This window comes from Astyanax mexicanus, chromosome 7 (assembly GCF_023375975.1).
Source record: "Astyanax mexicanus isolate ESR-SI-001 chromosome 7, AstMex3_surface, whole genome shotgun sequence".
NCBI lineage: Eukaryota > Metazoa > Chordata > Actinopteri > Characiformes > Acestrorhamphidae > Astyanax > Astyanax mexicanus.
In genome coordinates, this window is record NC_064414.1 from 12,399,663 (window position 1) to 12,420,919 (window position 21,257).

Below are 21,257 nucleotides of genomic sequence, written 5' to 3' on the forward strand. Positions count from 1 at the left end.
CAAAACATATTCTGGTTTGTTTGACATTTCATTGTTTACTAGATAATTCCAGATGTTTTACTTCATAGTTTTAGTGACTTTACTATAAATCTACAATGCAGAACATTTTAAAATACAGAAAAAAACACTGAATTTAATGCGTGTCCAAACTTTTGGGTGGTAACGTTACTGTACCTGTTGAGGAGATATTGATCAGTTAGTTAGCTATCACCGGTTGTGTGAAGAAGAGAAAAGTAACAGGAGTAGAATGTGTTTCTGGTCGCTGTGTGGATCTGTAGATATATAAATCATGTGTTTAGGAATATCTGATTTATATAATATGCGCTATCACCGTGAGGCTCGTGTTGAGATCAGCGGGACTGCGGCGGACGCTGTGATTGGCCGCACTCGCAGCGCGAGTATCACGGGAAAGCAAGATGTCCGCGTGCGTTTGAAAATGTGTGTTTACTGGTTTGCTGCAGTTTAGCGGTGGTTTTAGACAGTTTGCGCCCTGTGCTTCACTCTCCGCGCGCTGCAACGGCGGGAGACCCGGCTGGAGAAGAGGAGGGAGCTCAGAGAGAGGAGCCGGACTGTTGTTTATTAGCGGGCTTGCTGAAGAAAATGGTTTGGTAGCTCCGCTGCTAATGCTAGCTTAGCTTAGCTTAGCCTAGCCCAACTTAGCCTAGCCCGCTGCCGCTGTGAGGCCGGGCGCGTAGAGCCGCTGAGGTCCGCCGCTGCTGTTTTAATGTCTGTGGGAGAAATAATGCTGATACTGGGAACTCATGTCGAACGTGTATGAAGAGAGAGCCGCAATGATAGCCGCCGGGGAACTGCAGCCGTTTGTCCCGTTCGGTCGTGAGCACTGCAAGAACCACCCGAACGCCGTGAACCTCCAGCTGCGCCAGCTGCAGCCCGCCTCAGAGCTCTGGTCCTCGGATGGAGCGGCCGGACTCGTGGGGTCCCTCCAGGAGGTCAGCCTCCAGGAGCGCCAGAAGGTACACTACAGTAGGCTGTACACTAAAGTACAGTACACAACACTGCGCTGGAGTACACTGTGTTACACTAAAGTATAGTACACAACACTGCGCTGGAGTACACTACATTACAATAAAGTACAGTACACAACACTGCGCTGGAGTACACTGTGTTACGCTAAAGTACAGTACACAACACTACATTGGAGTACACTATATTACACTAAAGTACAGTACACAACACTGCGCTGGAGTAGACTACATTACACTAAAGTATAGTACACAACACTGCGCTGGAGTACACTGTGTTTCACTAAAGTACAGTACACAACACTGCGCTGGAGTACACTACATTACACTAAAGTATAGTACACAACACTGCGCTGGAGTACACTGTGTTACACTAAAGTACAGTACACAACACTGCGCTGGAGTACACTACATTACACTAAAGTACAGTACACAACACTGCTGGAGTACACTACATTACACTAAAGTACAGTACACAACACTGCGCTGGAGTACACTACATTACACTGAAGTACAGTACACAACACTGTGCTGGAGTACACTACATTACACTGAAGTACAGTACACAACACTGTGCTGGAGTACACTATATTACACTAAAGTACAGTACACAACACTGCACTGGAGTACACTATATTACACTAAAGTACAGTACACAACACTGCACTGGAGTACACTACATTACACTAAAGTATAGTACACAACACTGTGCTGGAGTACACTACATTACACTAAAGTACAGTACACAACACTGTGCTGAAATACACTGCATTACACTAAAGGACAGTACGCTACCTTACATTACACTAAAGAACAGTACACCACTGCACCACAGACAACTTTAATACTCTAAGCACACTACATTACACATATTGCTTAACGACACTGCACTACAGTACAGTGCACTTTACTACACTACAGTACTACAGTACAGTAAACTATGCAGATTGCCTAACTACAGTAGACTACAGTACACTGCACTACACTACAGAGTACACTACATTACAGAGCAGCATGCAGGTTGTTTAACTACACTACAGTAGACAAAGTACACTGCACTAGACTACAGTACAGTACGCTACAGTAAAGTACTCAATATGCTTGAGTGGACTACGTTACATTAATGACAGAATTGTATACAGTATACATGAGGGGAATTTAGAACCGGTATGCATTTTTCACATGCCGCCATGCCGCTAGAGGCGCTGCAGGGTGCTGTGTAGAACAGTGCCGGCAAAAAAGCACCCTAGCAGAGCTCGCTAGCTAGGGCTAACCATTTAGCATAACAAGCTAACACCGCTCAGTGAGGTCGCACACTGTCCTGACTGGAGCTTCTGCTGTTGCTGATTACAATATGAGTAACTTAAGCCCTGTTTAAATATATTAATACTGTAACTTGAAGGATAAAAATGCACAGTGAACTGAAAGTAGAAGTAAAATTGTGATAAACTAATAAGCAGCTGCTTAAATACTTTAATGCCTCTAATGGCTTTTATATAATAATATAGTTTTATTTGATATTAAACTTGTGTATAACTATATATTATAATATATATATATATATATATATATTATTATTATTATTATTATTATATATTATAACTATATATAATAATAATATAAAAACGTGATATATTGTAAAACCATCAAAATCTTGCAAAATACTTTGATGTGCATTTTAGCAGGGGTGAAATTTGGACAGTATCCATTGTTTTAAAATTTTCTTTACTTTTCAGGAATCTTGGCAGCTTAGGAAGGGTTCCACCATCACAACTGATGAAGCTGAATATGAAGAGGAGCTGTACGTGGCAGGACATATGGTTATCTGGAGTCGGGGGAGCAAGAGTCAAGCATCCAATGTGTATAAAGCTTTTACAGTGGACAGTCTAGTGCAGCAGGTATTGCCAATATTCATAGACTTTTTTGAGTAATTTCCCTTATAATAAGAGCAATAAATAGCAAGAATAATACAAGAACAATAGTAATAATAATAAGCATCTTTCTTAATTAAAACAATATTTGCAAAGATTACAGAGAAGAAGAAATAAAATCAAATTGAAATAGCTAGCAGCTAATAAACTGTTATTAGCAGTTAAGATATAAAATTGCTATATAGTCATGCTTTAAATACAGTGGTATGAAAAAGTTTGGGCACCCCTGATACTTTTCATTATATTCATTAGCAATTTCAGTTAAATATGTCATATAGCAGATAAACACAGTGAAATTTGAAAGGTGAAATGAAGGATTTGCAGAAAGTGTGCAATATATATATATATATATATATATATATATACACACGTGTATGTATATATATATATATATATATATATACGTATATATATATATATATATATATATATATATATATATATATATATATATATATATATATATACACCCACGTGTGTATATATATATATATATATATGTATATATATATATATATATATATATATATATATATGTATATATACATATATATATATATATATATATATATATATATATATATATATATATACATACACGTGTGTATATATATATATATATATATATACGTGTATGTATGTGTATATATATATATATATATATATATATATATATATATATATACACGTGTATATATATATATATATATATATATATTTTAAACAAAATTAAGCAGGTGCACAAATTTGTGTACCCCAACAGGATAAATAAGTTACTATTAAGTAGATCCTCCTTTTGCAGAAATAACAGCCTCCAAACTTTTCTTAAAGCTTCCAATGAGATTTATAAAGTACATCATGAAAATTATCAGGGGTAAACTTTTTCATACCACTGTAGCTGAAAGGACTGACATAGACCAAGGACAAAGCAATCCCTATATGTAATATTTTTTGAAATAGCATGGTTGACTCTTCAAATCTTTCTGTATTTTTAAGTGATGTATTTATTTGCCTAAAGTAACGGCAGTGTACTTTATACCTTAACTTTGTAACGTGTTCTCCAATGTCTCTTTGTAGGCCTTATGGTGTAATTTCACTGTTCCACAGTCTCGTAAAAATGGTAAGCTGCCTTTATATTTTATAGCGTCTTTAAGTGCATTTAAATGTGTTTTTATGTATGTCTGTATTTTCGATAAAAAAATGTATTTGTTTTTTTGTTCTACTTATTGTCATATTGCCTCTGTTTAAAATTTAGAGAAGGATATAATAGAACAAGGCATCTGCATAGTCCAGAGCATGTGTGTGAATGTTCACACTGTGAGTGGGAAGGACTTCATCTCACCGCTGCCTTTTCAGGTATGGTAGTATACAGTGTACCATGTTTAAGTATTAGGGTTCCTAATGATGCATCATTGCTTAAAATAAATTAAAATAAATTAGGACGCACCAAAATTAAGCCTGTCACGATAATCTTGTGAACAATATATGTGCATGACCCTAATTTTTGTCATCCTTAATATTGCCCATTACGGTTGCAAAATATACAGCATATGCCTAAAACCACGTTTGACATGTTTGTTTGCAGACAGTATTAACCCAAGATATTTCATGTGTTAAAAATGTGCTCATACGTTAAACATTATTTCATTTCATCTGTTAATATATACATCAAAACTGTTGGAACAGGGGCAGTAAAGAGGTACAGAAAATATTTTGGCTGATCTTTGTCAAGCACTACTAAATGTTACATTCATCCAAATGCCCCTTGAAATTTTACTGTGCAAAACCGTAGCTATGCCATGTCAAGAAGCGGCTTCTCTGGGCTGGGAAGCATCTGGGATGGACCATGAAACAACTGAAACACTTTGTCGCTTGGTATCCTTGGGGCCGAAATATTTTAGCCTGCATTCACCTTACTTGTTTAAGGCAGTTTTCAGTATCACGTGTGAGCTTGTATCAGTTTGTCCCGGCAAGGCTGGGTTGCAAATCTACCGTAATTTAGCAAGTTATCTGTTGAGCCATCAGAAAAAGAATAATCAGCAGCTATAGTTCTCTATCTTGTGTTCAGACCAATTCACAATGCCTGTGATCTCAGACCTCTGTGTCTGTTATTGATCTGAAGAATTTGTTCAATCAGTTGGCGTACAATGTCACTTCACTGCGTCATAATTAATTTGCATAAAGTTGAGAAAATATAAACTCACAGCTACGAAGCACAATCACCTATAGGAAAAAAATGGTAACCTGTTGCTCTGTCACCTGCCAGTGTGAATGAAGGGTTTAAAGTTGTCTAAAAGATGTGAAAAGGGAAGCAATATTAGAGTTGTAAATGCTTTACTATCCCCAGGCATACAGTAATAACTAGTGGTGTCAATTGTTAAGAAATATTAATCAAATTAATAAAAAATAAACAGTATTCTGTGATTTAATGTAACTGTTCCCTCTTCTTAAGATTTTAAATAGCTTTTCCAGTAGCTGTAAAAGTTTTATACACACCTCTCTGTGATTAAGACTGACAGGTTTCTGATGTAATGGGCGGATTATTACAGCAATTAATTTGCATTAAAATGTATGCGTTTAAGTAGGGTTTCCAGATAAATCATTGGCATGTTAATGTTAACAGCACTTATTAGGGATGGGAATTGATAAGATTTTTCCGATTCCGATTCCCTTATCGATTCTGTGAAACGATTCGATTCCTTATCGATTCTCTTATCGATTCCAATTTGGGGAAAAAAGGAGAGCAAACAGTTTCATAAGCACCAACTTTGTTTACTTAAATATCATACGACCTTACAAACTCAACAACAAGGTCAACAAGTGTATATAACAAGTGTATGTGTGTGTGTGCACTCAAGTAGTGTGTGTGTAGGAAAAATTAACAGTTATTTTGCAGAAAGATAAACATATCTGCTTTTCACCAAAAGGGGACTTGTTTAAAACTTAAATACTCTAGATATGTTGTTTACTGTGTGTGTGTGTGTGTGTGTGTGTGTGTGTGTGTGTGTGTGCAAAAGAGTAGTAGGGAAAATTAACAGTTCTTTTGCAGAAAGATGAGCATATCTGCTTTTTTTGGAAGGATACGGGATCTTTCGGGGCTTATGGTGTCTCCAGCTGTGGAGAACACCCTCTCAGATGGGGTGGAGGAAGCCTGCACACAGAGGTAGTTTTCAGCCAGTCCAGATAGCAAGGGCAGTGTATCCTGCTTGTTCCACCACCACAGTGTGGCGCTATCCCTGCAGGGGATGGAGGGCAGGCTTTTGTAGAGCTGGATTTCTTGATCCACCTTCTGGGCCAGGGAAAGACGGGGCTGTGATTCACAAATTGACCGCAGCTCGTTGTCCTCCTCCTCGAATAGTTCTTCCAAGGCTGTCTTTTTTGATGGTGGTGGCAGTGCCTGAAATTAAATGAACATGAAGTAAAAAAAAAAAAAATATATAAAATAAAAATATATATATATAAAACTCAATAATCATGACAAAACAGCATCCAAAGGTCATTACAAATAAATGAGTTAACTTACATAGTCTTTTTCCTCCTCCCCATCTTCGGAGCCTCCCCTCTGTGTCTCCCCTTCCTTTGGGAGCTTGAGAAGTGGTGTAAACACATCAATAACTTTTAACACAGAGCAGTAGAAGGTCTCACTCACAATGGAATCAAATGCAATAAAAAGACAACAGAAATAAAACAGAAATTAAAATACCTCATCTCTTGCTGCCACTATATTTTCTGTGATTGCAGCTTCCCTGATCCTGTCCCAGACTTCATCACTTCTCACTTTGTATTTAAATCTTGGGTCCAAGATGGTGGCTTCCTCCAGGAATCTCTGAATATCAGTTCCCTTCAATTTCAAAAAGGAGGACAGGATGACATTAGACAAGTGGCCTAAAGAGAACACAACAGGAAATAGAACCAATACACTAGACCTGCTGTTGAAAAAAAATGGCCAGTAGATCACGGTAACACTGTAAATAACTCAAAGAAACCAGACCAAGAAACACCATTTAAGGACCACTGCATTATTTCACCAGGAGACAATTTATCACTCTATAAAGAGCATTATAAAAAGTTTTTCCCCTAAATACAGTTATCATTTATCAAAAGTGTGATCTGTTGGTAGCATGTAGGTCACATTACTTTTTTGACATTATAAGCAGTCAAACATGTGTCTATGCCATTTTGTATGGGATTATACAAATTGGCCTACAGCATCAAGGTAAGATTAAATGTAGTTGTGCTTACCTGGTAGCGTTTGGAGAGATCATTCCAAATGTTCTCTTTGATGCTCCTTGTGAAAGCAGAGTCACCTTCCTGCACAGTGTACTGTTGCTCCAGCTTCTGCAAGATGGGCAAAATCTCACCGCAGGTTGGACTTTTGTCGCTAGAGACGGCCAGTGTGGAGGTGTAATGCTTCCGCATGAGCTGCACAAACTCCTCTGCTTTTCTTAAGTCCTCGTTGCCTATTTTGGCCAACCTATATTATAAATAAAAACAGAAAAAAGATGTATGTAGCATACATAAACAAAAACAAAACCAGTCAAAATTTAAAACAAGTTTAAATCATATTATCATTTAAAATATATATCACCTTTCCTTCTCCATGGGCTTTCTTATGCGTGGGTCTATGGCTGCAGCCTGGATAGCAGGGAACTGCTCGCAGAATCTCTCCATCATCAAATAGAGGGAATTCCACCTGGTCCTTACATCCAGGAGGAGCATGTGCTTGGGCAGCTCTGAGGGTTAACATATATACACAATGTAAATATTTAGTATCTAATAATTTCTGTACACATATGATATATCTATGCATCTATATTTTCATGTACATATATAACGCTTGCAATGTAATGGGAGTATCTTACTGAGCAAGTCTTGTTTCTCTTTAAGAACAACTTTTGCCATGTGGGACCTCTTCATCCAAACAATGACTGCTCGAACTCGTGCTGCCCAATTGGAAATTGCAGTGCAATTGTACAGCTTCTGCGCTCCCAGGTTAAGTGTATGAGCAAAGCATGGAAATTTCACAATTTGCAGCTGTTTGATGGCTACATCCATGTTCGCTGCATTGTCGACGGTTGCAGCCACAACCTTTTGCCGTACACCATATTCCTCTAGGATGTCATCAATCTCCTCTGCTACAGCTGAGCCTGTCTGAGCTTGGTACACTGCTTTGGTTTTTAGGACCTTTTCCTTTGCCTGGCCATTGCTTACATAGTGCAGAGTAACTGTGAGATAATGATCCTGACTAAAACTTGTCCATCCATCAGCCGTGATAGCTGCCTTCGACACCGTTTTCAGCTCAGAGATCAAATTTCCCTTTTCAACACCATACCAAGCAGGGATCAAGTGGTTGGTTAAGCTTTCTCTGCTTGGGGCTTTGTATTTTGGGTTGAGAACCTTTGTCATCTCCCTAGAAAATATATGATAATGAATGAGTGTAAACATCTGTTTAATGTGGAGGAAAATATTCTATTTAGACAATCTGACATCTCACAACAACCTCACATTCACCTACCGAAATTCAGGGGCATCTACTGTAGAAAATGGGTGCAAACCCTTAACAATAAACTTGGTAACTGCCCGGTGACATTCTTCTACCTTTGTCTGGGACATTTTATTTCTGCCTGCCTCAACAAAAATAGAAGCCAAAGGTAGTGAATGGGAGCAAGTGCTGCCAGCATCTGACCCAGCCAGACTACCTGTCTCGTCACGGTCATCTTGTTCTAAATATAACAAAGAAGGCATTTGTTTAGTAAGAATTCCAGCTAATTAGCTAAACATGCTAGCAAGGAATGGCTGGATTCACGAGAAAGGTAAACTCCCTTAATTACCCCAAGGAGAGGTAGGAAATGGGTTTATTTCCAGAAATGGTGCGGTACATGATTTACTAGAAACCACATTAAGCACAGTCAGTAGGATAGCTACTTACCACCAGAGTTGCCTTCCGTGCTAGCTGTAAATGTCCCGGTGGTCGTGTCCTTAGTTTGGCCGCTATCAGTCCGCAGGGCATCAAAAACACGACACTCGTTAAAAGAGATCCCATGTTGTGTGCGCAGATGTTTGTGCATATTTGATGTATTCCCTCCCGGCGATGTTATCAAAAATTTACAATGGTTGCAAAACGCCCTGTTGCCATCCTTGTGTAGCGTGAAATGAAGCCAAACTTTCGAGCGTTTTAACCTAGTGGACGCCATGGAAAAGACGTGCTTACTGAATCATGCGTAACTTGCGTAACTTGCGTGATCGTGCTGTCTGGAATCGATAAGAGAATCATTAAGCAAGGTGCCAAACGATTCCGTGGAATCGAAACACACGGAATCGATTCTCAACAGGAATCGATTCTCGATTCCCAAGCCTAGCACTTATATTAACAAATAAAATAAATAAGACTAGGCATTAAATCTTTGAGTTTATACTGTCTGCAATGAAATGAAAGTCAAAATAAATTTATTGAACTCTTTTTGTTTTTCTTTCTACTGTTATGTTTTCTGAAAATCTGATTATGAAATCTGAAGGATTAAATTAATTTTATTTGTTTTAGTAAGTCTTGTACATTTGGAAATGTTAATATTTGTTTTCCTCACATCACAGAGCACAGATTTCCAGTCCCTTTTTTGCATTCCATTAGTTGGTCCTGTGTGGGATTTAAAAAATATAATCATTCTGATTTCCTTAGCTGCTGATGTTGGCTAGATTTTGTTCATTCCACTCTTGTGCTAGTAGTAATGGCTGATTTGGCACAGTGACAGAATTAAAGGGCTCTGTTGCGGGTGACAAGCACCATCATTTGGAGAACACAAGTCTAATAGACTTGGCACATGCTGTCGTGTTTCTCATGAACTCTGCTGTGATCTGATTTTGTTTACTTTTTTGGGAATTTCATGCATTGGTAACAGTTTATCAGTTTATTTAAATCTATTAAATTCTCATTCATAATTCTTAGATAGTGATGGTTTCAGGGTAACTGCTGCATGTGAAGCCGTTTACTTTACTGTGTGAGTGGGCAGCAAGTGTGGAGGGGTAAATGGAAAGCCCCGAGTGTCAGGGGAATGGCTTGCTTATTATTGAAACCACATAATTTGTGGCCAGTTGTATGTTAGACTTTGACAGTTTGGTAATGAATAGATGTTTTTCCAAAATGTATAATATTAAATATTTACATCAATTCCATTAAAAAAGGGATAATGTTTCTTCTTTCTTCTAAAAACCAGGCATCTCACCATATGATATCAAATGTCATATGATCCCACAATATGAATGACATCACAATACTGTGATTCTGTGATAGTTGATTTATCGCTAGAAAGTTTTCTACAATACTTCATAGTATTATTACTGAAGAGGATAAAATGTTCGTAAATATGAAAATGCCAGGAATTATGAATTTTATTGGTGTCAGTTTAACAGAATACACCCCAGATTTACCCAATTCATTTGAGTCAAATTGTGGGGGATATGTGTTGGTGTTTAAAACACTTTTTTAAATGTTTCAGTAAAACATTTAAAAAGTAAACTGTGAAATAAAGTTATGCTGTATCAAACACAATAATAATATAAAAAGTTTTTTTTCATCCATCCATCCATCCATTTTCCTCCGCTTATCCAGGCTCGGGTCGCGGGGGCAGCAGCCTAAGCAGGGAAACCCAGACTTCCCTCTCCCCAGCCACTTGGGCCAGCTCGTCCGGGGGAATTCCAAGGCGCTCCCAGGCCAGCCGAGAGACATAGTCCCTCCACCGTGTCCTGGGTCTTCCCCTGGGCCTCCTCCCGGTGGGACGTGCCCGGAACACCTCACCAGGGAGGCGTCCAGGAGGCATCCTAATCAGATGCCCAAGCCACCTCAACTGGCTCCTCTCGATGTGGAAAAGCAGCGGCTCTACTCTGAGTCCCTCCCGGATGACTGAGCTTCTCACCCTATCTCTAAGGGAGAGCCCAGACACCCTGCGGAGGAAACTCATTTCGGCCGCTTGTATCCGTGATCTCGTTCTTTCGGTCATGACCCAAAGCTCATGACCATAGATGAGGGTAGGAACGTAGATCGACCGGTAAACCGAGAGCTTTGCTTTTTGGCTCAGCTCTCTCTTCACCACGACGGATCCATACAGCGCCCGCATGACTGCTGACGCAGCACCGATCCGTCTGTCGATCTCCCGCTCCATCTTTCCCTCATTCGTGAACAAGACCCCAAGATACTTAAACTCCTCCACTTGAGGCAGGACCTCCTCCCCAACCCGGAGAAGGCATTCTACCCTTTTCCGGCTCAGGACCATGGCCTTGGACTTGGAGGCGCTGATTCTCATCCCGGCCATTTCACACTCGGCTGCGAACTGCTCCAGTGCGAGTTGTAGATCACGAGCTGATGAAGCCAATAGGACCACATCATCTGCAAAAAGCAGAGATGCTATCCCAAGGCCACCAAAACGGATCCCCTCAACACCTTGGCTGCGCCTAGAAATTCTATCCATAAAAGTTATGAACAGAATCGGTGACAGAGGGCAACCTTGGCGGAGTCCAATCCTCACTGGAAACGAGTCCGACTTACTGCCGGCAATGCGGACCAAGCTCTGACACCGGTCATACAGGGACCTGACAGCCCGTATCAAAGGGCCCGGTACCCCATACTCCCGGAGTACCCCCCACAAGACTCCCCGAGGGACACGATCGAACGCCTTTTCCAAGTCCACAAAACACATGTAGACTGGTTGGGCGAACTCCCATGACCCCTCCAAGACCCTGCTGAGGGTATAGAGCTGATCCAGTGTTCCACGGCCAGGACGAAAACCACACTGCTCTTCCTGTATCCGAGGTTCGACTATCCGACGAACCCTCCTCTCCAGGACCCCCGAATAGACCTTACCAGGGAGGCTTAAGAGTGTGATTCCCCTGTAGTTGGAACACACTCTCCGGTCCCCCTTTTTGAATAAGGGGACAACCACCCCGGTCTGCCAATCCACAGGAACTGCCCCCGATGTCCACGCAATGTTGCAGAGTCGCGTTAACCAACACAACCCTACAACATCCAGAGCCTTAAGGAACTCCGGGCGAATCTCATCCACCCCCGGTGCCTTACCACCGAGGAGCTCCGAAATTGGAGAGCCCACCCCAAGGTCCCCCGGTTCTGCTTCCTCAATGGAAGGCGTGCTGGTGGGATTGAGGAGGTCTTCGAAGTATTCTGCCCACCGGCCCACAACGTCCCGAGTTGAGGTCAACAGCACACCACACCCACTATAAATAGTGTTTGTGGGATACTGCTCCCCCCCCCCCCCCCCCGAGACGCCGTATGGTGGACCAGAATCGCCTCGAAGCCATACGGAAGTCATTTTCCATGGCCTCTCCGAACTCCTCCCACGCCCGAGTTTTTGCCTCAGCAACCACCCGTGCCGCATGCTGCTTGGACTGCCGGTACCCGTCAGCTGCTTCCGGAGTCCCATGGGCCAGAAAGGCCTGATAGGACTCCTTCTTCAGCCTGACAGCATCCCTCACCGCCGGTGTCCGGTGTTCGAGGATTGCCGCCACGACAGGCACCGACAACCTTGCGGCCACAGCTCAGGTAGGCCGCTTCAGCAATGGAGGTGCGGAACACGGCCCACTCGGACTCAATGTCCCCAACCTCCCCGTGTTTGAACGTGTTTGAAGCTCTCCCGGAGGTGGGAGTTGAAGCTCCGTCTGACAGGAGACTCTGCCAACCGTTCCCAGCAGACCCTCACAATTCGTTTAGGTCTGCCAGGTCTGACCGGCATCCTTCCCCACCATCGGAGCCAACTCACCACCAGGTAGTGGTCAGTGGAGAGCTCCGCTCCCCTCTTCACCCGAGTGTCCAAGACATGCGGCCGCAGATCAGATGACACGACAACAAAGTCTATCATTGAACTGCGGCCTAGGGTGTCCTGATGCCAAGTGCACATATGGGCACCCTTATGCTTGAACATGGTGTTGGTTATGGACAATCCATGACGAGCACAGAAGTCCAATAACAAAACACCACTCGGGTTATGATCGGGAGGGCCATTTCTCCCAACCACACCTCTCCAGGTCTCACTGTCATTACCCACGTGAGCGTTGAAGTCCCCCAGCAGAACAAGGGAGTCCCCTGGAGGGGTGCTCTCCAACACCCCCTCCAAAGACTCCAAAAAGGGTGGGTAGCCTGAACTGCTGTTCGGTGCATAGGCACAAACAACAGTCAGGACCCGTCCCCCCACCTGTAGGCGAAGGGAGACTACCCTCTCATTCGGGCGGCCCGGTGGCGCGGTGGGTAGCACTTCCGCCTCACAGCAAGACGGCCTGGGTTCGATTCCCGGCTGGGGCGACCCGGGTCTTTCTGTGTGGAGTTTGCACGTTCTCCCCGTGTCTGCGTGGGTTTCCTCCGGGTTCTCCGGTTTCCTCCCGCAGTCCAAAGACGGCGCATTCAGGCTAATTGGAACTTGATCGAAATTGCCCCTTAGGTGTGAGTGTGTGAGTGGATGTGTCTGTGTGTCTGTCTGTGTCTGTCTGCCTTGCGATGGCTTAGATCGTAGAACCTTGCGATTAAACAGTACCTATCCTGCCACGAAATAGCCGACGAGCTGATGTGGCGTTAAGCTCGACTACCCAACCCAACCCTCTCATTCACTGCGGTGAACCCCAACGTACAGGCCCCGAGATGGGGGGCAACAAGTATGCCAACCCCAGCTCGGCGCCTCTCTCCCTGGGCAACTCCAGAGTGAAAGAGTGTCCAACCCCTCTCAAGGAGACTGGTTCCAGAGCCAGAGCCGTGCGTCGAGGTGAGCCCGACTATTTCTAGCCAGAACCTCTCTAACTCGCACACCAACTCCGGCTCCTTCCCCTCCAGAGAGGTGACATTCCACGTCCCAAGAGCCAACTTCTGCAGCCGAGGATCAGATCGCCACCCAAATCACATTGCACAAGGTTTTTTTTTGCAGTTTATATGCATGCACTCAATGTGCTGCACTTTTTGGTAGATATCTTATGTTGCATTATTTTTTTTATTGTGCCACACTATTATTATTTGAAACTAAATCATGAGGGTTTTGGTAAATTACTGCTTAGGAAATTGTGTCAGCTGACTGTAGTAATCTGTTATACTAAATAAAGCTTGATTGATTGGAGATTTTTTTGAGAGACAAAGTTTGTTCTGATGGTGACAGTATACCATACAAGAAAGTGAACTGTGAAAGGATGACTGAGAAGACATGCTTGTTGTAAGAATAGAATTTCCCATTGTTATGCAAATACATTAATTTTAACATTGCAGACATTTAGGACATCTTTGTTTCTACACTTAAAAAACTGAGGGTGTGTATCAGTGCTGCCAGTTCTATTAGTTGCACCTTTCTGTTGGTGGCATAAATTAAACACAAACAAAAATATGCCTGGGCATTTAGAGTTGGGCTTAATTGGGTGTAATGATAGTTCCATGTGCATGAAAGCATAATTAATAGCCATTTACCCTTATCTCTGCCATTTAGGTCTCTACCCTGTGGCCAACCAAGTTTGGTTTGCTTTTTGAGCGCAAAAACATCACATCTGATGTTCCCATGAGTCCTACAAGGTATTACTTTTTTCCTCCCTTTCACTGGTTTTTGATAGGAGGCTAACGTTATTAAGAACAATATTGAAAGTTTTTATAATCTAGTTATAATCAGATCTAGTTTATGGAGATCATAAACATTTTCTATCTTTCCCCGTTAGTGTCAGGAAATAACTGCAGACTGAGGGAGCTCTCAGATGATTCCAAAATGAATGGGAGTGACTGGAGCTAAACAACTAAATAATCTAAATAAAAAATAAATCATTTGGATTCAGTTGGGAGCACAGTTTGGTGACCAAACAAACCTGGAAGAGATTCTTAAGTGGGTGTTCTCCTCTAGAGATTCTTTGCTATTATGAGGTTAACACATGCAATTAAGCTGGAAACTTTTATGTATCAGTGTTTTTTATATATATATCCTATAACCAAGTTTACAGAGGCTGATGACGTATTAGCGGCTTTATTCAGCGAAATGAACACTGTATTCTGTTGAGTTCAGAAGGTAGATTACTTTATATTTAAGCCAAAATATGAATAGCCCTCTCTCTGAATATCTCTCTGAATTATCACTGAATATTGTTTTTATTAATCTGATTTATTTATTTATTTTATTATTATTTTTTTTTTGTATTTTTTTTTTTTTTTGTATTTTTTTCCCCAGGGAGCCTCTTCCGACTCTTTTTAGCATGCTTCACCCGTTGGATGAAATAGCACCTGTTGTTTGCAAATCTACAGGTCAGTCACAGTATTTTCCTTTTTTTATTAGCTGTGTGATACACATGGCATCATTCATTTTGTGAAGATCCAGCTGAGTGTGTATAACTTGTGATCTGTTTATTTGGTGGTATATGGTATTTAACAAATAGACAGCACAGTATTGTTACAGTATTTAATGGTGTGTTAGGTGCTACAGTATATCGCCTGATTGTATCCTGGCTTGCTTGTATTCTGTCATCCTCTATGCAGTCAAAATGACAGAAAATTATACAAATAAGTTCATTTTTGTTAGCAGTTACAAATATTGGATTATGAATCCCAATATATTTAATTAACTGCACTGGCGATCTCACAATGAGACTGTGTGTTTTTCTTTTTTGATACTGATACTGAAATCTGATCGCCTGTCAGGTCTGTTTGATTCGGTGCGTCTGCAGTATGTATCAGACAGCTCACTTCGGGTGGTTTTCTCCTGTGAGAACCCTTCCATCATTGTGACCTACGACACACTGCAGTGCACTCATACTGTCTGGGCTCTGCGCAAAGTCACACCGGAGGTAACAGAGGAGCAGCTATAATGCTATTTTAAATGCTTTACCTTTACCTGTTAATACTATTAAATGAGAAATCTGGTGTAAAATTGACCCTTTTTCCCAGCTTTCTGAAATACAGCTCTTTTAGCTGATGCTCCCAAAAGTCCTGTTTTACAACATTAACAAGCTTAAAGTAGCTCTACACTTCATAGTTAGAATTCTGAGGCCCTGATATTTAAAACAAGGCACTGTGGACTAAAATCATATTAAAACTCATGATTAGTTGATTAATGAGCACAAGTAAAACTACAATTGATAAGTTACATGTATGTACTGGGGTTTGTGCTACAAGAGTAAAACATGAGGACTCAAAGTTCAATCTGTCCCCCTATCCTACCTATTCTATCCTACATTTTCTATCCTACTTTCAAAGTTCTCAGTGCCATGTTTTACATGTTACAGCCTTCAGACCAATGAAAAGAGGAGCTACTTTGAGCTTGTTAATGATATTAAAATATCAATTTCTCACATTCTTGCAATTTTCGGCATTGTAAGTCTGTTTGGAGCAACGGCTAAAAGTGCTGAATTTCAAAATGCTGGAGGTGAGCCGATGTGGCCTATTCGACAAATGTTAGTACTCATTATCATATTTAACTACATCCAAACTCTATTTCACACCATTTTTCTCATTTAAATGAGTAATTTTATGACCTGTGGTTCCCAATAGGAGCAGACTACAGTGCTGAAATGTCCCGGGCCAGATGGCCCTGCTCAGACCCCTGCAGCTGCCCACAGCTTCCTTGGAACCCATCTTAGGAATGTGACACGACTGGACTCTCCTGGGTCACCGCTCCACTGCCACGCCCTGCACAACCAAAGCCGCATCCCAGCATCCCCCAGCCTGCACTCGCGCACCCATTCACCCAGCATCTCCAACATGGCCGCCCTCAGGTCAGCTTGGCTATGCTTATGTCACACTTCAGTAAATCTCTGGCCCAAAATAATTCACAACATGGTTATAGTTATTATTAGAAAAGAAACATCTGACATATCTATTTCTATATAGGTGTGAATTACAGGGCATCTTGTGATACAATATCATTCTGATACTTTGCACACAATAACAGTAATATCACAATACTCTGTAATACTCAGTATATTACAGGACAATTCTGTATGATACTCCACAGCATCTGTCTTACTGAAAATGATAAAATTCTCCTAAATAAGCAAATACCAGGACTTTTTTTGGGCAGTGTCACACAATTTACCAGCTAACATGACACAATGTTCTTTAAATTGCATAGTTTAGCTCAACTTGCTTGTGTATCTTTAAAGGCAACCCCAGCTGGCAGCACTTGTGTATCTAACTATGGTGTAATGCAGTGTTTCTCAACCAGTGGTGCCTTCTGGCTTCATCGGGGGTGCCGTCAAAATATTGCGCCTCACGTGCATATTTCCTTTCCAGAGTCAGCGCGTGTCGGGGTGTGTCCCAATTCCCAATACTCTGAAGGATGCAACCCACAGAGATAGGCGGTGTATTACTGCGCAATTGTGGCGCAATTCGCCTTCGAATACAGCCTCCGAAGGATGCGACCCCTAAATTGTGACACACTAAAGTTTTTTCCCCACGCGATGCACTGCGAGAGTAGTGTGAAGCACTCAAGCTAGCATGGAACGTTTTTTTAAAAAGAAGACTGCAGATTCAGATAACTCTGAATCGGAGCCATTCATTTCTTCATCCAGTTGTAGTTCAATAGTGAGTGTAGCAGAGTATTTCACTAGTTTGAAAAGGTTTCCCCCCCTTCTCACCTTAAATAAAATATTCTGCCAGCAACACCCCTGGTTCTCACCTGAAGTATTGCGCCAGCTCCTCAACCCCCCTCCCCCCCCCACATTGTAAACTGGGGTTCCTTGACATTTTGCATACTTTTAAAAGGTGTCGTGATAGAAAAAAGGTTGAGAAACGCTGGTGTACTGACTAACACATTTGTGACATTATTTTTCTGATGTTGTAAAACAGCCATACACTGCACTACAATCTTTACAAAATATGTGAAATAAGCTTAAATAAAAAAGGGCACAAAATATTAAATATCGAGATTTGAGACCAGCTATCGATAATGTATCGCGACCAAACTTATACAATATTGTTTTATCAATATTTTTTCTCACTCCTATTTCTGTAATGGGCAATTTATAAATGATATGTTTAATTCTGACAAAATGAGTGTGTACTTTAAATTTATAAATGTATGAAAAATATTTTATTAAATCTGTAATAAATCTTATGATCACTGCTATATATATTAATTCGTTGTTTGTCTCTTCCCTAGTCGAGCCCACTCCCCTGGCATTGCAGTTCCATCTTTCTCTGGGACGCAGCGCTTTAACATTTCATGCCACTCCCCGTCGGTCCGTGGACACAGCCTGTTGGCTTCACCCAACAGCACACTAAATGATACAGCCCTGCTTCCTGAGATGGAGCCCATACTGCCTGACCTCTGCATTGAGCAGCTGTGGACAGAGACTGCTACTACATCCCACAGGCTAGTTATCTTTTCATGCCCTCTAAGAAACCCTTAAATACTTTTGCACAACCTAAATATTTCAGTAGCTTAAATGTTATGTTAAAATCTTGTGTCTATTTAGGGAGAAGAGCAGCCAGGCCTCCAGAGTGTTCATCACCTCTGACTTGTGTGAGAGTAAATACCTCTGCTTCCTGGTTGAATCGCACCAGCAGCTCAGGTGGGCACATGTTTACTTTTTTTTTTTTCTCTTGTAAATCAATACTTAAGTCATTAGTCTTCAGAGTATGAAGGGAAATATAAGTAATCATGTAGAAATGTAAAAGTGTTAAACCAACCAAAATGCTCTGTAAAACATTTGGGAGGCTCTTATCTGGGGTGCTGTTAACTTGTAGTTTTTTAAGGCTGGTAACACTGATGAACTTGTCCTGTGCAACAGAGGATACTCATGCTCCTCCTTTCCTGGCCTGATGAAAGCCAGTTTCCTGAAAATGTTTTTCTTTGTGGCTGGGTTTAAAGATACTTTTAAAGTTCTTGTAATTTTTTCGGATTGACTGACCTTATTATTAAAACGCATCCTTATATCATCATGAACTGTTTTTTTTTTTATTAAGATGTGTGAAGTTTCTTGAAAGCAATGAAACAAACCAACTGATATTTGCTTCACTTACCACAATTCCCGCCAAAGATGCTGCACCTTTGGAGGTAAGGTTCTGTAGATAATAAAAGATTAAAAAAAACTGGTTGTTGATTACTGTTGCTGGTTGTGCCTATTAAACATTTTTGATTTAATTTTGTGTTTTCTTCATAGGATATTGATGCCTTGCTGGTATTGGAGACGAATGGCAGCCTGGTCTTGTATACAGGAGTCACACGTGTAAGACATTATTTATGCAGTGCATTGCTTCTTATCTGCATATACACACATTTAAAAAGAGTTTTATATACAGAATATTTAGATGTATTTTCGATGACATTACGTTTGTGAAATGGTTACAAAAATGTACACATTCTTTACCCTAAAGAAAATCACCTTGCCTATCATAGTTATAGTATCATGATAATTTTATATCCTAAGATGTCCTTTGATTCCCACCCATACTTAATAACATCAGAGCAAATGGCACTGAACAGATGTGTTAAATTTAGATTTCTATTTCATCCAGGACAAATGTGCCAGTTTCTGTGGCTCATCTTGAATACTAGCCAGGATGATGGAAGCTGTGCAGATAAAATTTGGGTTCCAATGGGTGGTAAAAATGTTAAAACTCTGAGTGTAATACTGTTCAAGTGGCTCTGGTCACTGACTCACTCACCACACAACCACAACAAAATGTAGTCGCTTCAAATGGCTGTTTGATCAACACCATTGAAGAACCACTTTGGTTCCATAATGGAGCGTGTTTGTAATAGAGTAATGAGGGTGTGAAGAACCTAGTGCATAGAGTGAATGTTCTTTTGACCATCAGAAGGTTCTTTACGTGCTCATGTCAAATCAATTTTGGCACAACATTAAAATAAAAATACTCCAAAAAGAAAAATATTTTGTGCGATCAGCTGTAGCATTATTACCATTCAACCAGTAAATAAGCATAAACATGGGCGCGCACAGACAGGACTTCAGGGAAGCCAAGTTTTTTTATTTTTTTTAACACACATCTGCGTGGCTGAGTGCACCCTGAAAACGAAATCCCTTCACACTTGTGTTAAATTTGGACAAGATTATAAACCTCACAGTGAACAGTCAAAATTGTGCCCAATTGTGTTGCTGTCTCTCTCTGCTGTCATATGACTTGTTGGTGTTAAAAGGGTTCCAGTATGGCGTCACATCAATGTCAAAAGTCGAGGGCGCAAAAATAACAGGTGAAAAAAAAATTAACCAGCGTGTTTTAACATTTTGAGTGTGTAAATTAACTTTTCGTGACCAAAAATGTGAAACTAGTGAGCAAAAAAAAGGGAATCGTGTGCGAGAGCCCGGGCAGACAGAGCGAGTCGCTTTGGGCACTAAACCCCGGCAGACAGAGCACATCACGTCGAAGATCGGGTTATTTGGATGTTAGGATTGCCTGTTAGCTATCTCTCCTGGCGTCCTTTTTTCCCAGCCCTCCTTTGGCTCGTGAAGGTAGGTGGCCCGTCATGAACCCTGGAGATATCAGCCAATAGCGTTCGCTGAGGGAGGCGACCCTGACCCCTGTCAAAACCAACATTTTCTTCAGATCGCCTACGATTCCACTTTTTTGCTCGCTGGTTTCACATTTGTGCTCAGGAGAAGTTCATTTACATACACAAAATGTTAAAACACGCTGGTTAATTTTCACCTGTTTTTTTTTTGCGCCCTCGACTTTTGACATTGATGTGACGCCATAGTCCAGATGTAAATGAGGAGCAGGAAGCAGTTCTCTGAAAATGGCCAGTGGGTATTTAACACAGCACCTCATGGCAAAAAACTCTCTGAGGATGCGAGAAATAGAGTTGTTGCTCTCCGAGAAGATGGCTTATGCTATAAGAAGATTGCAAACACCCTAATACACAGGTACAGCACATTGGCCAAGGTCAGTTTCCCAAGATGGGGTCCCCTCGGACAGACCTCGCCAGAGTCAGCCAAATAAGTTCACATGTTTAGTGTAATATCCAGACATTGAATATTAAAATGTATGCATGAAAAAGGATACCAGAAGCAGCCTGTGCAGCTCCATTCCCAAGATCTGTTAAGGCAGTGCTAGATAATAATGGTGGTCACACAAAACACTGACACAACATATGGGCACAATTTTAACATGTTCACCGTGAGATGTCCTTACTAATGGCTGTGTGTTGAGTTATTTTCAGAGGACCTTAAATCTATGCCACTATAATCTACTATAAAAGACATTTTCACTCAAACCAACCCTGGAATGCTTTTGAAATTCTTATTGCCCATTAGATTAAAAACAAAGATTGTACCCAACATAACTGCTCCTGCCTGGAAAATAGCCTATGAGCTGTCTTGGTGTTAAACTCCCTTTAATATTACTGCTACTATGCTACTATACAAGCTGTAC

At 41.1% G+C, this 21,257-nt stretch overlaps 1 protein-coding gene across 1 annotated transcript in view; it reads left to right on the forward strand.

The window, feature by feature from the left end:
- The first annotated feature begins 390 nt into the window (after positions 1-390).
- Positions 391-21,257, forward strand: part of anapc1 (anaphase promoting complex subunit 1) — an 87,929-nt gene continuing 67,062 nt past the window's right edge. Inside the window, exons 1-12 of the mRNA XM_049481326.1 lie at positions 391-974; positions 2,720-2,881; positions 3,992-4,034; positions 4,170-4,270; positions 14,377-14,459; positions 15,100-15,173; positions 15,567-15,712; positions 16,416-16,639; positions 18,025-18,237; positions 18,341-18,436; positions 18,831-18,921; positions 19,028-19,093. Of these exons, the coding sequence (XP_049337283.1) occupies positions 762-974; positions 2,720-2,881; positions 3,992-4,034; positions 4,170-4,270; positions 14,377-14,459; positions 15,100-15,173; positions 15,567-15,712; positions 16,416-16,639; positions 18,025-18,237; positions 18,341-18,436; positions 18,831-18,921; positions 19,028-19,093 (1,512 nt within the window). The 5' untranslated portion in view covers positions 391-761. The remainder of the gene's footprint in view (positions 975-2,719; positions 2,882-3,991; positions 4,035-4,169; positions 4,271-14,376; positions 14,460-15,099; positions 15,174-15,566; positions 15,713-16,415; positions 16,640-18,024; positions 18,238-18,340; positions 18,437-18,830; positions 18,922-19,027; positions 19,094-21,257) is intronic.